At 39.8% G+C, this 13,445-nt stretch overlaps 1 protein-coding gene across 3 annotated transcripts; it reads right to left on the bottom strand.

Moving 5' to 3' along the window:
• Positions 1-170: 170 nt before the first annotated feature.
• On the bottom strand, positions 171-13,116 carry zgc:162698 (uncharacterized protein LOC560165 homolog). Of its 3 annotated transcripts, none has more exons than XM_036562714.1 (22): positions 13,038-13,116; positions 12,667-12,899; positions 12,072-12,135; positions 11,785-11,876; positions 11,555-11,674; positions 11,332-11,385; positions 11,168-11,230; positions 10,925-10,990; positions 10,721-10,832; positions 10,555-10,616; positions 10,235-10,418; positions 9,669-9,768; positions 9,440-9,533; positions 8,679-8,747; positions 6,678-6,786; positions 6,497-6,555; positions 6,295-6,398; positions 5,109-5,182; positions 4,841-4,902; positions 1,812-1,864; positions 1,578-1,608; positions 171-1,127 (listed from the first exon to the last, which is right to left on the bottom strand). In XM_036562714.1, exons 2-22 carry the CDS (start codon positions 12,805-12,807, stop codon positions 1,086-1,088), a joined length of 1,755 nt encoding a protein of 584 aa, XP_036418607.1. In that variant the 5' UTR covers positions 12,808-12,899; positions 13,038-13,116; the 3' UTR covers positions 171-1,085. The 3 variants fall into 3 exon arrangements, with proteins under 3 accessions (XP_036418607.1, XP_036418602.1, XP_036418614.1); XM_036562709.1 differs by lacking the exon at positions 8,679-8,747 and adding an exon at positions 9,136-9,207 and having other exon boundaries at positions 13,038-13,108; XM_036562721.1 differs by lacking the exons at positions 8,679-8,747; positions 12,667-12,899; positions 13,038-13,116 and adding exons at positions 9,136-9,207; positions 12,292-12,620.
• Positions 13,117-13,445: the final 329 nt, after the last annotated feature.

The raw sequence follows: 13,445 nt of genomic DNA, 5'->3' as shown, positions 1-13,445 counted from the left end.
GGTTATCAACAGGTATTGAGACAGAAATCCCAGCAACTTGCTGAAAAAGCCATAACTGATGAACTGAGTAAGAAAGGTCAAAAATAAAAAACGGCTTTAACGGGACAAAAAAGGACAGAGGTTGACTGCTACAGTATTGGCAAATAATGCAGACTGATGCATAATGAATGTAGCCTTAGAAGAAAATCAATTTATATTGACAGCTGAAAGCTGGATGAACTTCACTGAGTCTGGAATGTTGATGTTTTGTTACATCAACACCTCTTGCCCTAAATTACCTACTTTCCTCTACAGATTTAATCCATAGATTTACATACAGATATACAACCCAGGACCAACCAATCAAACAAAAGGCAAAACACTAAGCAGTCTGTCAAATGACTGCTATAAATTAGAATACATATGTGTCAATAATACTAGTATTGAATTGACAGAGAATTCAGTCACAATGCACATTTTGATAGAGAATTTCCATTTTGAGGTAATTTTTGAGAGCAACAAACTCAGACATTCAATTTTTAAATAATAAAAAAACAACAACAATATGTAACCCAATTTTTCCACTGTTGTCATTCTCGGATGCCCGGAGGCAGAGTGTGCATTGACTATAATGCACGAATCATTAAACTCATTTTAGATAATATTCTCTTGAGAGGCAGTCTGTTCAATGGGTGTCAAACCAGCTAGACTTAAAGGCATTTTAACTCAAAACAGGTGACAACAGGTTGGGAAATAGTTTTTTGGCTTTATCTGTATGTTAAAGATGAAAACTGCTGCACAAAAGATATTTTTTTAAGAAGTTTAGACTAGTGTTTTTTTAATCACATTTCGCATTTCAGATATGTAAACAAATGTCAAACAAAAAGGCGATATTATAGTTTGTGTTAAAGAAACCGACACCATTCCAGTGAAAATATAAATACAAACAGGCAATACAGGCAATACAAATAAAAATCATTCGGTTTCTTACCCCTCATTATCAACATCACACGTATTTACATCCATCGCTTACAAAGCTTATATTTCGTTAAAACAACTAGTCACAGACATTGGTAATATTTACAATATGTACACATATTGTGGCTCTATTCCATTTTTGACATCTCAAACTTTGTCGTCATGGTTTCCTGCAAACAATGATGGAAATATGACAGGACATATATAAACCCTGGCTATATATATTTTATGTATATAAAACTGCCTTTGGAATTATATCCTCTACATGTGCAGGACTGTTGCATTAACACTATTTTGTTGTTTCCTAAACACTGTATCTATCAGCACTGTTTAATGTCCGCTTTCCTCTTCTGAGAGGTAAGTCTACTTTGGCTGTGATAGCAAACGCGCGTCTCCAAGGCAAGCTTAAGAGTGCTCTTATTAGTCAGACAAAAGCTCCAAAGCCTCTGTGCTCCCATTGTTCCAGGCAGAAAGAAAACAACCGAAAGGGAGAGAGCAAGGATAAACAGTGTGACGTGACTGGCTGATCTCTTCATGCTCTACTTTAAGAACTCGGAGATCGCCCACTTATGGCCACTCATGGTATTACACAAAAAAAGCAAATAACTTGTATAACCTACCTCATCGGAGTCCAACAGAGGGGGCAGTGCACTACAAGACAAAGAAGGAGAAGAACTTATATGTATGTGGAATGTAAAAAAGACAACTAACACCCAGGTAAACAATTACCATTTGACTATAAAACGTACAGTACTAATGTGTGGTTTGTGGCACACTGATAATGAGTGATTTGGTATTACTGTTTATAACCGAAATCATTTCAATGACATCATCGCTGTCGTCACAAGACTTACACGTCAGCTATTGAAGAGGGAATGTTTTCTTCAACCCATTTCAGATCTTCATCCTGAAGAAACCATAGGTTATTTTTCTGACAATATTCATAATCTACATGTAAGTAATAATCAGAACCAAAGTTGCAGTTTTAATCAAAATGCACTGGATCAGACGAAGCATCATATTGTAACAGTGTTACTGTGATATACTGGCATGCATGTTTTCATCTATAGCATTTATTAAACCAAGTGGCATTGCAGTTTGTACAAGTGGTTGCTCATCATGGTCAGCTCATCTTGAGTCGCTGAGAGCTGCTCACAGCAAAGCTGATCAGAGTGAGCCATTAAAAAGCAGCAGTTGTTGCCAAGTGGAGCAAGTCTTTCATGCTGCTCTAAAATCGTTCTAAACATCTAAATATTCGACTGATGAGGTGACATACAGTCCACTATGGGAAAGACCAGTGAACATGGCAATGATGTGCCGCAAAAGGCACAAAGCTGCACAAATCAGTAAATGGCTGCTAAACAGCTGAAAAATGCCCAATAATTAAAAAGTTTAAAGCAATTGGAGATGTTAAGAATCTGCCCAGAAGAGGACATATGTCTATATTTACTCCACACACAGTGACGAGGATGGTTAGAGTGGCCAAAGGATCACAGGATCACAGCTGGGGAATTGCAAACATTAGTTGGGTCTTGGGGTCAGAATGTCTCCCAAACTACAATCAGACACCACCTACACAGCCACAAGTTGTTTGTCAGGGTTGCCAAACGAAAACAATAAATTCAAGCGCCTACAGTTTACTAGGTGTTACTGAAACTTTCAGTGGGACTATGTTCTACGGTCAGATGAAACCAAAGTTAAGCATTTTGGCAGTAAACACCAGACATGGGTTTGGTGTAGCCAGACTGAAAAGTACCTCATCACTGCCATGAAGTATGGAGGTCAATTTGTGATGTCATTGGGCTGTTTTTCTTCCAAAAGCCCTAGACAACTTGTTCGGACACATGGTATCATGGACTCCATTAAGTGCCAGCAAATATTAAATCAAAACCATACTGCCTCAGCCAGGAAGGTTAAACTGGGTCGTGACTGAATCTTCCAGCAGGACAGTGATCCAAAGCAAACTTCAAAATCAACAGAAAAATGGTTCACTGGCCACAGAAGTTTTGCCATTGCCATCCCAGTCGCCTGACCTAAACCCCATAGGAAACCTGTAGAATGAGCTGAGGAGGACAGTTCACAGTGTGGACCTCAGAAAGTGAAGGATCTGGAGAGTTTCTGTGTGGTGGAATGGTCTTGGTTCTTTTGCCATACGTTCTCCAGTCCCATTAAGCATTATGAAAGAAGACTCAGAGCTGTTATCTTCACAAAGAGAGGCTGCACAAAGTATTAAATGAAGTGGTACCAACAACTACAGCACAAATGAATTTGAAGAAAATATTTACTTCATAATAAGATTTAGTTATTTTCTTTCAATCCAATCATTGTACTTCAAATATTTGTTAATATTTTGAACTCAAGGCCAAAAGGATAAGCAACGAAGAATGTTTTTATTATATTCTCTTTTTGCGTTTTGCTCATGTTTTCCAAGGGTGCCAATATTTGAGAAGGCCACAACCCATGCACACGCACACATACATACACTATATGGACAAACGTATTGGTACACACCTCTTAATCACTGAGTTCAGGTGTTTCATTCAGTTGCACTGCCACAGGTGTATAAATCACCTAGCCATGCAGTCTGCCATTACAAACATTTGTGAAAAAGTGGGTTGTTCTAAAGAGCTCACTGAATTTGAGCATGCTACTGTTGCATAAGTCAGTTTGCAAAATTTCTTCCTTCCTAGATATTCTACAAACAACTGTGAGTGGTATTATTGAGGAAGCGTTTAGTAACCACAGCAGCTCAGCCATGAAGTGTCAGACTATATAAAGTTACAGAGCAGGTCGCTGAGTGCTGAGGCACATAGTGCATCAAAGTCGCCAACGCTCTACTGACTCAGTAACGGGAGTGCCAAACCTCCTCTAGCACTAACAAAAGCACAGAAGCTGTGCCGGGAGCTTCATGGCATGGGTTTCCATGGCTGAGCAGCGGCATGCAGGCCTTACATCACCAAGTACAATGCCGAGCATCAGATACAGTGGTGTAAAGCACACCGCCACTGGACTCTAGAGCAGAGGAAACGTATTCTGTGGAGTGATGAATCACGCTTCTCTATCTGGCAGACTGATGGACGAGTCTGGGTTTGGCGAATGCCAGGAGAACGTTACCTGTCTGACTGCAATGTGGCAACTGTGAAGTTTAGCTGTAAAGCTGTAAAGGGGGGACCAACTGCATATTTAGAATGGGATGTCATAAAAGCTCCTATAGGTGTAATGTGTAGGTGTCCCAATACTTTTTTCCATATAGTGTACCTACATATAAGCCCATTTTTTAAAACCATTTATCTCAGCAGTGTTTTAAGAATATATGCAAACAAACATATATCCAGTAAAAGTAACAAGAATGATTTGTTCTTAAAAAAGTAGTTGATATGTTGTGAGCTAGACTCAAAAACAAAGTTTGTTTCCAGGTGTCCCCAGCCACCTCATGGATTTGTTAAATTATTATTATCAGCACACTTGATTTAACATAATTAAGTATTTATTTGCTAAACCAGGTATTGGATGATGACTACTAGTAATACTGAGCTGCCAAATAGAGATGTTTGGAAATGGAAATGGTTAAACAAACACACTGACATGTAAAATCACTACTTATTGTCCCAATATTATTTGTATGTACTGTTTAATATTAATGTTTCTTTCTGGACAAATAAATGATGACTGCCCAGATAAACAGCTTTTTAAATGTAATTCTTCTCGGGTCCCTAAAACCTTTGCACAGTTCTATATGTGACTGACACAGTTTTAATTTAATTTACAGTGGCTCAGCATACAAATGCCAAGTGTTCTCAATCTGAGTGGCTCAGATACTTAAGCTGTTGTTTACCTCAGTTAAGATGTGGGTTTATTTTTTCTTACACAGGAAGTCTCTTACCACTTTATTAGGCTTCGCACTTCCATTGGCCTCTGATTTAATACCCCTCATTTTCACACCTTCTGTAAATTACAGAATATCAGTTAAGAGTTAATGACCACTAAAATAACCAAAATTAGAAAAATAAACAAGAGACTGCTTGATATCATTGACACTTCAGCCAATGGAGAAATTCACTTCACAATTCAATTTAATCTAGAAAGCTAATAAAGTACAAGCAGAGATATTCTATGGCATGCTAAAGACAGAAATATGTTTTGATTCTTACCAAAGGCTTCATTCATTAGTTGCTCCGCTTCCTCCTCATCACTAACCTCATCCACCAGTGGGCTGAAGGCATACCTGGAGGGTTTAGAATGAACTCCCATAAGTAATTCTTAGATGTATTATTACATTCACCATCAGAACAGCTGTCTTTTACTTAAGAGTTAATATCACACTGATTATTTTGCCAGTCTTTTATAAGAGTGAAGCACAGGGCTTCAAAGGTTCTCTACACAATTCTTTTTAAAAAAGAGAAACATCAAATGCAGAAACACTTTATGTTTTGCTTTTGAAACATAAATAAGGCAGCATGATTGACATGCAGCATGCAGCTGTCTACGACACTATTTATAGCTTGCACTAAAATGCATACCTAATTGGATTATGAGTATCCAATCATGACTACTTAGATGTATAAGTTAAGGTGCATCCAGGTGTGAATGAGCCCAGAGAAAGCCATTACTAAGACTGTGTAGCTGTCACAACAAAGCCGTGTTATACACAGAAAGGTTGGCTTAGCATTTTGGAAAGATGGCACAATATACATATTTCTAGATCTATTCTTTACAGATTGTCATCAGCATCAGTTTTCCGCATTTGTACCACCTCAAAGACAATGTCTGAGAGTGCCTCTATGGAATGAAATGTCAGGTTAGCACCAAGCTAACTGCAGTGTCTATTCACTGTTCCAATGGGCTTAATATCTTCTTAACTTTGCCGTAAACACGGACATCTGAAACTTGTAAGACTCATTCATTTTCTTTACTGTTTATCATGCGGTTTTACTGTGAATCCTTCTTTAGCTTAACCTAGTGTGGGGTTCATACCGGGGTGGGGGGGGGCATTGGAAACCTGGCCCAAAGAGTATTTGATCTGTGAGAATGTGGCTGCAGGTCAAATCTGTCTGATGACCCCTGAAATGCTCTATGTATGTATTCTCTAAAATACTTTTAAGATACTAAGATGTTTGGAAATTTTACCTTGGCCTGAACAACTTAATATGACAGAAGTGAAATATGATACAAAAAATGTGCTCTGGTTTTAACTTAAGATGTAGAAAGTGGCTTAAGTGGTTTGAGAATAGTGCTCCATACTTTCCAGTCTTAGGGGAGACAGCAAGAGAACAGAATAAAAGCCTGATAAGTGGTTCCTTGGAACTGTTGTTACTTGGAAGTGTTGAGTGTCCCCACCTCTGATTGTTGGCAGATGGTCTCCATAGGAACATGATGACTAGCAGGATAGTAGAGAAGAGGAAACGCCAGAAAGCATCATCTATCCACAACTCCCTCCAATCCTACAGAGGACAGGAAGCATTTTTTGTAAGAACAGTGTAGGTTTAATTAATGTTTAATTTCACTGCTTGTTAAACAAAATGAAATAAATCATACTCACAGACTGGCATTTAGATAACCTGAAGGTCTTTGTTGTCCAAATAATGAAAATGACAGAAGCTGAAATGTAGTTAGTAGGTAGATAAGTAAGTAAGTAAACAAATAAATAAATAAACTTCTCTTCATAATGATTCCAATATAGAGTAAAAGAGTAAGTCTATAATGTTTCCATAGATGTTTACCTATGACAGCAAATATGAGGGTGTTGGTGAAGTGGCGGTAAAGGGAAAGCTTCACCACGTTTCTCCTAAGCCGCAGAAGTTTCATGGTCTGTGCCAGGCTTATGAAGATGTAATTCAATGTCAAGGACTAAAGCATTAGTTGACAGATAACCTAACTTAAAATATTCACATTTATTTACAACACATAGCTGAAAAAAGACATTCACAAACCACTATTATTTTTTTCTGGCATGGCTTAGCAGCAGCCAGTAGTTTTGGGAGCTATGGCAAGTGTCAAGATAAGCAAAGAGTTTAATAGATCTGTGGTAAGATGCAAGGAATGACTGAGTTGATTCAACTTCTGATTCTGGACAATAAATTACCTCTTATTACAGTATTGTGCAAAAGTCCAAGACCACCCTTTCCATTTATTTAATTTCCAGTCAAAACGGCCATTAAATAGAATTTCACTTTCAGTGCAAGAACAATTACATAAAAGCCTCCAAGACTAAGTATAATATCAAATTATACGTATTTCATTTGTTCACTCTTTTATTTTTCTGCACCCTACTGCCACTTTAATTCCTCTATCCTTCCAGTCTTAAAACCAACGAGCTACGACTGTGTCCTCCCAAACAAAAGCTGCTCCCAAAAGAGTCACTGACATTATATTACCCTTTAAAGAGAAATTAACATTCATCTTAAATGGCTAAAGATATTTCAGAGGAGATATAAGATAATCCACTTGGAATTGCACTAGAACACAAAAACTGGACATCTGAGGTGTGAAGTAAAGTTTTATGGACATCGGTCTAACTCTGAGCTCTTTGGAAGCAACAGAAGATAGTATCTACCCCACCAGAGCAAATAAAGACTTTTCAGACCAGGTCTACAACCGTCAGTCAAGCATGTGAGAATCAGAGCGTGTGGGGGCATATAACAATATCTGGAGTTGGTAATTTGTTTTTCGCTTAAGGCATCGTGAATGCTGAAAAGTATTTTTTTAAAATATATCAGGCATTACCCTTTAATTGGGAATTGTCTGACTGGGAACAAATTCATTCTACAGCAAGAAGACTGTTAGCTCCCTTTTGCCCTGTTCTTCAATGGTCTGGACCCCCACTGGACCACCACAGAGTATTAATTGGGTGGTAGATCATTCTCAGCACTGCAGTGACACTGATGTGGTGGTGGTGTGTTAGTGTGTGTTGCAATGGTCTGAGTGGATCAGACACAGCGGTGCTGCTGGAGTTTTTAAACACCTCAGTGTCACTGCTGGACTGAGAATAGCCCACCAACCAAAAATATCCAGCCAACATCATCCTGTGACCACTAATGAAGGACTAGAGGATGACCAACACAAACTATGCAGCAACAGATGAGCTACTGTCTCTGACTTCACACCTGCAAGGTGGACCAACAGGGGAGGAGTGCCTGATAGAGTGGACAGTGAGTGGACACTGTGTTTAAAAACTCCAGCAGCACTGCTGTGTCTGATCCACTTCTACCAGCACAACATACACTAACACACACACAGCAACAGTCAGACTACAGTCTGTAATTGTAGAACTACAAAGTGCAGTTATATGGTAAGTGGAGCTGATAAAATAGACTGAATGTAGAACAAGGAGGTGGTTTTAATGTGGTTGCCGGTCAGTGTATGTTCACATGTTAAATCAATAACTTTAACGCGTAACTTACTTAATGATCCTTTTAACTGGCAATTAAATACATAAAAACGTATTCTCAGATTTTTGCACAGTCCTGTACCTAAAAGCAATGTTGAAAAATCAGACTCATGTTTTCACCTTCTTACTGAATATAAGTAGACAGCCAACAAGGTTGCATTTATCTAAAGCAATGTGCTAAAAAAAGGGGGAAGCAAAATTAGCAGAGCAAAAGCCAGATGAATAGAAAAAACAACTTACAACCCATATGCAGAGGAAGTTTTACATAGCCGTTAAAGTAGGGAGTGAACGGGCGGGAAAAAAAGAGAGAAACAGACAGTGCAATGCAAGATATCCACCAGCAGAGGGTAGAGTCGAGGACAGCCAGTGGGATGGCAGCCAGCAACACCAGGTCATCTTCAGCCTGGCAGGACAGAGAAGACGGGTAGAGAGAAAAAAAGAGCAGGAGAAAAAGAGGAAGGGTAGCACCGTGATACCATCACCAGAAGGGGTTGTGCACACACACACTTATAGTGCAAACCCAGCCATAGGGTAAGCGATAGCAGTTACAAAGTAAGCTTAGAAGGCAGTTTGAAAAGGAAAAGGGTTGACGTGCCGTTTCCCCAAATGTTAAGTGCCAGCAATAAAGACATAGCTACCGCAATGAGTGTTTATGTAAGAATATGTTCCTATATTAGTAAGCTATACCCCCTTGCTGGACCCATTACAGCAATTGTGCAGCAGGGCTCCACAGGCTCCACATAAATATGATAGCATCACATAACTTCAGTGGATAACACATTAAAGGATATCCACCACGCAATGCAAGAGTCAGTGACAGCCAGAATAATGTCACACAGTTGTCTGCTGGAGCCTCCATGCTCCTGTGAGAGAGACAAGTTTGCTTTCAGGAAATTTATCAGGAACATAACATCAATGTCCTCCAATTGTTCAATTTGGAAAAAGAATAGAATTGAAGGGGTTGGCAAAAGGCTGCTTGGAATTTCTAAACCTGTGCTAAAACTGGTAAAGGATTAATGCGGTGGGTCACTTAACCTTCAGTGGAATTCTGAAGTATAAATATTCAGGAACTAGATGTAGAGCACTGTGACTTACCGAGGTGACTCTAAGGACCCCCTCTACAATGGAGAAGCTGAGATAAAGCAGTCCTACTCCCACCACCCTGTGCAGCAATGCTCCAAGCCTAGGCCTACAACAATAAACACATTCACCGATATGTTTTAGTAAGAAGCTTACAATTTTCCATAAATATCAATAAAAAATATCAATAAAAAATCTGAAAATGTAGCAGTAAAAACTAATGTTTGCCATCATAGTGACTCACTTGACAATGCCGTAACCAAGGCTGGCAATAATGACAAGTACTCGAGCCAGAGTTCTCTTCACAGCAGAAAGCACCTCAGCAAACACCACCGCTCCCTGGACTACAAAGAAAAACAAAGCCTACCAGGATCAACGGGATGGATCTTGAATCCGTTAAAATGTTAGCCTGTTTTGGCAAAATGGCTACAACACCTCTTGCACTTTGGCTACAAGCCAAAAAGGCAGCACAAATGATTTCCCAAAATTGTGTGTTTGGTATTCAGCATTGAGCAAACTTAGCAGATAACTACATTATCTAGATTATCAAGATAATTTGTATGAGAATGAACACTGTGACAAGATATCCTTCCTCATCCAATCTCCCCAAGATTCGCTGCTGATATGAACTCAGCTTTGATCTTTGTTTGTTCAAGTGTAATAAACTGTTGAATACTGGCCATCTACTAAATGGCACTCCTTTAATTAAACAAAATTACTGTCTGCTAACACTCCTACAACTACAAGCTGTTCTCCAATTATATGGTTGGTCATCTTGATCTAATTGCAAAGACAGGTTCTTCCACTTACCTGAGAGGCCGTCATACCGGATGCTCTGAAACTCTGCATAATAGACAGCCTTCTCTAGCATTCCTAAGAAGATGACCCCGCCAATCCAGAACTGGATCCGCAACAAGTCTCTCCAGTAGCAGGCAGAAAGAGCAAGCCACAGTACACCAAGCACCACGTATATGATGCACATCACCATGTAAAACTGAGGAAAAAATTGAAAAAATGAAAACAGTATTTATGATACATATGAACTGAAGGAAATTTCAATGGTCCTTGCGGGCAGCTCTCATAACAAATAATCACTAACAGGCAAGAGCTGTGAATTTTTCTATACTTACAATCATCAAAGGCCACTCAGACGCTGAGATATACTGATACGGCCCCTCCATGCTGACTTCCACTGTGAACAAATGAATGTATTACTGTATAATAAATTAATGCAAACTAAAGTTCATTATGTACTGACTGTCACCTCTATGTCACGCCTGAGATTTAGAATCTTACATTCGATTTCCCAGTTCTCTTTCTCTTGAGTCGGGTTCATTTGAAAAATGCGGATGATAAACATGTAAGGGCTGTCCTCCCATGTCTGTGCCACCGCATGATGTGTAGGGATCTGAAATGACAAGAGAAAAAACGGTTTACTAAAAGAAGAAACGCCAGAGAGGTTGCAGAGTTGTAGCTGTCCACACTCATCTCATCTTTTACCAGTGCTGAAGTTTTGTCTTTGCTGTCCCCATCCTTGCCTGACTCCTTGGCAGCAGGAACCAAAACCTGCAAAAAAAAGAACATTTAAAGATGCTATGGATCAAATTACTTTATATAAATTGCTAAATGAAGTACACCTCCAGCTTTTTACATTCAGATTACGTAATGTACATTTAGACTAAGAATTGCTAAAAAAAATTTTCATCTTCTCAATATTCTGTTTCACTAAAATGGATTAAATACTTTATCATTCGACTCATCTCCCTCTGAGGCCCTCCTTTTCCTCCCTGAAGTGCCTGATGTTGTCTACAATACAAAGACATAGTATTTGTTCAGAGGTCAGTTTGAGTAAAGCATGATCTCTATTATGTACAGATAATAGTTAACAACACTGTGGTTCATCTCACCGGTTGTTCTTCAGATCTCAGGACTACAGGCTTATCAAGTCTCGACAGTTCCAGCTACAAGTAAACAAGAAATAAGAGTCAGATCATCTTGAGTCTGGGTAATGATATAGCCCAGGCATGCGTGTCTATTAATATGCAAGGCAACAGTTACAGGAAGAATCCTTTTTAACTTTTTCCAGAAAATAGTAATGAAATTTCAACAATCTAGTAACGGACCACATACATCATTGTTGGTCATGGGCTGATGGCACTCAATCGGACTGTACTGGTGAGAGACATAGAAACCACTACCACCCTCCTGATGCACTGCATCAGTGTTGAAGTATGCTTTCGCCTTTTGAGTCTATCAAAAAAGAAGAGACAGCCACAGATTCTCGATGGCACATACTTTTTAAAAGTGTTAATAATACTTTTATAAACAGCCTGTAATACGTAAATAAACAGCATACTCACATCTAGGACGAACACCTCATCATAGCAACGAGAGCTACGCAGATACCATGAAATACTCAGGTTTACAGGAGGGTCGCATTGTTCTTTGAGCCCTGAAAATACATTTTGAGATGAGACCTGTTAAACAGTGGTTGGATTAAAAGAGAGAGAGAGAGAGAGAGAGAGAGAGAGAGGGAGGGAGGGAGAGAGAGAGAGACCTTGTACTTTGTATGGCATAAGTTAGATGCGCTACTACACTGAGAGCGATCTCAGCAGAGAAAGTGTGACCTGCTGCACTGTATACTTACATTTGAGTTTAATGAAGGTGTCATTAAACATTGTCTTTGAGAAATGGAAGTATTCCTCGGAATTCTGTAAAGCAAAAAAAAAATAAAAAATACATCAAGAGCAAATGACATTTCATTTATATGGGTCACCGCAAAGTTACAGTGTTATGATTGTGAAAGACCAGTAGGCAATGACTGCCAACCAGTCAGCTTTTTTGACACTTAGCTAGGCTGCTCTAACCATGCATGGCTCATCTTCAAAGAGAGGAATGGTGGGTTATTCTTCGTGTCAAAGGCTTAAAATCATTTAGCAACAAAAGTTATGAAACAGCGGCTTCTTCTAAACAGTTCTCAGTGGACAGGGAACCAAGTGAACCAAGTTAGCTTGCTAGCTGGCATTAGAAACTCAGCCAATCTTACGGCAAGAAACAAATGCTTGGTTTGGTATTACTGTCTTAAACGTCCACTGATCCCACTGTCACAGAATACACAGAACACAACACTTCAGGTGAAAACGTTGCCCTGGAATAAGCTGCTGTGGGGACTGAAAGCTAGCGAGCTAATGTCATTAGCCGGGTGCGCGCGCATGTCAGGAAGGCAGTTCAAAGGGACTCACGCTGCTCTTCACAGTCAGGATCCATTTCCCCGGCTCGGACACGGCGCTCAGCGTCGGGAGCACTGCTAACCCCAGGAACAGCCGAAACAGCACGGTTTTCCGATGTGCCCGTAATAAAGAGTCGGTCGCAGCAGTTGCCATCTCTCCTCTCGTGTTGCTGGAGGGGGCGGGGGGCTTCGCCACTTCCCCGTCCAGAGCGACGCACGGCGACGTCACTCAGGAGGCAGACACTGCTGCGCGTGAACAACAAACACAGACCAAGGGGCTCATTAACAAGAACAACAACAAGAAGAAGAACAACAACAATAATAATAATAATAATAATAATAATAATAATAATATTAATAATAATATGCAAGAAAAATTGCTACCAATGCACATTTACGACATTTAGCACGGGAGACTGGCCGGGCCAGAGAAGTTATAAATGAGTAGATCGGCCACTGGTTGAAATATGGAAGGGGACGCTCGTAACGCTCAACATGGCGTCTGTTTACAGAGAAGGTCCCACCTTTCAAGAAAAAGTGCCAATCACCTTGCTGGTTATGTCGCGACCGTCCCGCCCCTTTAAGAAACAGAGCCAATCAGCTTGCTGTTTACGCCGTGAGCGGGGAAAGCCCGCCCTCCTTTTGGAGAACTGCGCAAGCGCGGTAGCCAGAACAACCCGAAAAATGACGGTTTTTGTGCCTTATTGAGCCAAACGCTACAAACTGTTTATGAAGTTTTTGTCAGATTTTATCAGTGATATCAAATATGTCTTTGAAACGGTAATTTGACCT

This window comes from Colossoma macropomum, unplaced genomic scaffold, assembly GCF_904425465.1.
Source record: "Colossoma macropomum unplaced genomic scaffold, Colossoma_macropomum, whole genome shotgun sequence".
NCBI classification, from domain to species: domain Eukaryota; kingdom Metazoa; phylum Chordata; class Actinopteri; order Characiformes; family Serrasalmidae; genus Colossoma; species Colossoma macropomum.
This window is presented reverse-complemented; position numbering and strand designations above follow the sequence as displayed.

What these genes read in the sequence shown, in the direction of transcription:
- zgc:162698 (XM_036562709.1), bottom strand. Translation starts at nt 12,807, where the DNA reads ATGGCAACTGCTGCGACCGACTCTTTATTACGGGCACATCGGAAAACC. An exon ending in GGTTATCTAAATGCCAGTCT is followed by an intron (nt 6,399 to 6,496) that starts GTGAGTATGATT and finishes TGTCCTCTGTAG; the next exon opens with GATTGGAGGGAGTTGTGGAT. An exon ending in CCATCTGCCAACAATCAGAG is followed by an intron (nt 5,183 to 6,294) that starts GTGGGGACACTC and finishes TAAACCCTCCAG; the next exon opens with GTATGCCTTCAGCCCACTGG.